The 2,500-nt window shown below is 43.9% G+C and overlaps 1 protein-coding gene across 1 annotated transcript in view; it reads right to left on the minus strand.

Moving 5' to 3' along the window:
• Nucleotides 1-2,500, minus strand: part of LOC119583437 (neuroparsin-A-like) — a 5,226-nt gene that overhangs the window by 567 nt on the left and 2,159 nt on the right. Inside the window, exons 2-4 of the mRNA XM_037931923.1 lie at nucleotides 2,369-2,443; nucleotides 1,397-1,502; nucleotides 1-1,198 (exon numbers count right to left, since the gene is read on the minus strand). The exon at nucleotides 1-1,198 is cut by the window's left edge and continues 567 nt beyond it. Coding sequence (XP_037787851.1) covers nucleotides 1,055-1,198; nucleotides 1,397-1,502; nucleotides 2,369-2,427 — 309 coding nt within the window. The 5' untranslated portion in view covers nucleotides 2,428-2,443 and the 3' untranslated portion in view covers nucleotides 1-1,054. The remainder of the gene's footprint in view (nucleotides 1,199-1,396; nucleotides 1,503-2,368; nucleotides 2,444-2,500) is intronic.

The raw sequence follows: 2,500 nt of genomic DNA on the forward strand, positions 1-2,500 counted from the left end.
ATATGTCAGAGAAGGTCGTTCAGTTTGTACAGTTAAACAACAGAGTCTCCAAGAAACCAATACGTTTGCAGCAAAACCTAAATGGAAAGATGCACAAAGAATACAGACTTGGGGAACTTGGGTAGAGGTACTTCAAGGAAAATCTTACGAAATCGATGTATGAATGAGACAATGATGGTTTTACAGTTTTAGTAATAAATTACTCGTTTTTTGGGGGTGGAGAATGTTGACATGAGAAGAGAGTTGTCAGGCCTGTTCATCAACTACAGCTGTTTCTGAACATTACAGCTTTTAGTCATAGCGAAACAAAATTGTTAGTGATAGTGTGATCACAATGGTGGTCCTAACAAGTAAAATTCCACTACGATACGTATATACCATTATACACTTGAGACAACATAAAATAAACTTAAAGCTTGGGGCTCGAACGCCGAACCTCACTGACATAATTCGCTCTCAGAGCATTGCATTGTCAGGCAGTGATGCATAAAACTATGGAATAACCTGCAGAGGAGGTGCCAGAGAGGGCCTGGCTGATAAGGAGGGCTGAGGGACAGACTTGAGAAGGGAAAGGTCGAACGGAGGAGAGAAGGAAGAAAAGAGGAAGAGAGAAAAAAAAAAGAGAAACAGAGAGATAGAGAGAGAAAGAGAGAGAGAGAGAGAGAGAGAGAGAGAGAGAGAGAGAGAGAGAGAGAAGGAAAGAAAGAAAGAAAGAGAGACAGAGAGGAACAGCAGTCTTTCTGCAGCTGGCCAACCCACGAGGGGAAGGACGGGCAAGGTGCTCCCGCCGGGTCTACTGTCTTAACTACGTTGCTATATACCCCGTACAACTCTTATAATAATATTTGTACTTAATATATCACAAGCGCATATATGTAACATGCAACAATATATAAACTAAAGTAGACGCCTTTTCACTCTCCGGTAAAGTTGGAAGCGCCGTCGACTCGAGGCAAACCGAGAGCTGGGCGGTCGCGCGCCTGCCGGAGACGCTGTCGTGGTCCTTAGAGGCACTGCTGCTCCCTCGCTCCTCTCCTTGGCATCTTCTCGAGCTCTAATTCGAGACGCAGACCATCGAGTGGGGCGAGCACGTGCCGTCGATGATGGAGCAGCCGGAGCACCGCCCGCAGGAGCATATCATCCCGAGGCCGCACTTCCCGTTCTCCCACCTGTAGCCTCCGCAGGACTCCCCCGGTCCCTGGGGGAGAGAAGGAAAAGGATGCGTCAGGCAGGATATAAAGGATAAATGTTGGCATCTTTATCCTGCGAATCGCTGGCAGATCGACAGACCGAATGAGCAATGTTCCTCCCAGTCGCGATACAGACGCATACTCACACAATTTATTATTAGAACTTAGATATATCATGGGACTAGTGACACCTTATCCCCACTGACCTTGGCACAGACCGTGTTCCGACACCAGTCCCTCGCCGTGCCATATTTGCAGTTGTCGTGTGACGTGCGGTCGTGGATCTTACACCTGGGAGCCGCTGCCGCCCACCTGGGGAGAGGAGACCGCAAGGTGAGGACTTAGAACCGTCTTTGTTTGTTATTCTTATTATATTTCTTTCTTGGTTGTTCTTTGTGTTATCTGTGTTTGAATTGCAACGATGTTTGTGTGTGTGTGTGTATGTGTGTGTGTGTGTGTGTGTGTGTGTGTGTGTGTGTGTGTGTGTGTGTGTGTGTGCATGACCGTGGCTGTGTATATGCAAATTTGTACGTGTGTATGTCTATTTGTGCATGGATATAAACATAGTTGTGTGTATCTACGTGCAAATATGTGTGTGTATGTTTGTGTGTGTGTATTTGAACGGAAGTCTGTGTATGGGTGTGTTTAATAATTTATGTGTGCACGTGTGGATGGACAAGTGTGCGTATGGGTGCGTAAACGGAAGTGTGTGTGTAACGGGTAAAGACAGCCGTGTGCTTGAATTAAATTGAGTGTAAGTTTATAGCTAGAGTTCATGTCGGCTTAAAGTGCGTGTTTGTGATAAGATATGTGAGCACAGATATGTATTATGTTAGCAAACGAATAAAGAGAGAAGCACTGATCTTAATTGTTATCAATAGAAGCGGAAATGAAGAGATGTACACATCACTGACCCTTACAGAAGAATTTATTTTTTCTGAATCAAACAAACAAAATAGAAGCAGAAAACACTGACAGAAAAAAAGAAAACAAGAACAAATACAATTACCTAAAAAAAAAAACAAGAAAACGTCACACGCAAAAACAAATTAGAAATGAAACAAACAATAACAAAAAGCGAGAAAACAAGAGAAAAATAACTGAATAAGAGATGACAAACAGACAGACGCAAACAGACTCGTGGCAGACATTTCATGACGAACAAGTACATGACTTACTGCATGAGGAGGGCGAGGCAGCAGGTGGCAAGAATGCATGTGATGGTTGTGGTTCTCATGGCGGTGACACAAGACCTGTTGGCAGAGCAGAGAAACGTTTGATTAGAATTGCTTTTATTTTTATTATTATTT

The sequence above is a fragment of the Penaeus monodon genome, chromosome 2 (genome assembly GCF_015228065.2).
Source record: "Penaeus monodon isolate SGIC_2016 chromosome 2, NSTDA_Pmon_1, whole genome shotgun sequence".
Lineage (NCBI taxonomy): Eukaryota > Metazoa > Arthropoda > Malacostraca > Decapoda > Penaeidae > Penaeus > Penaeus monodon.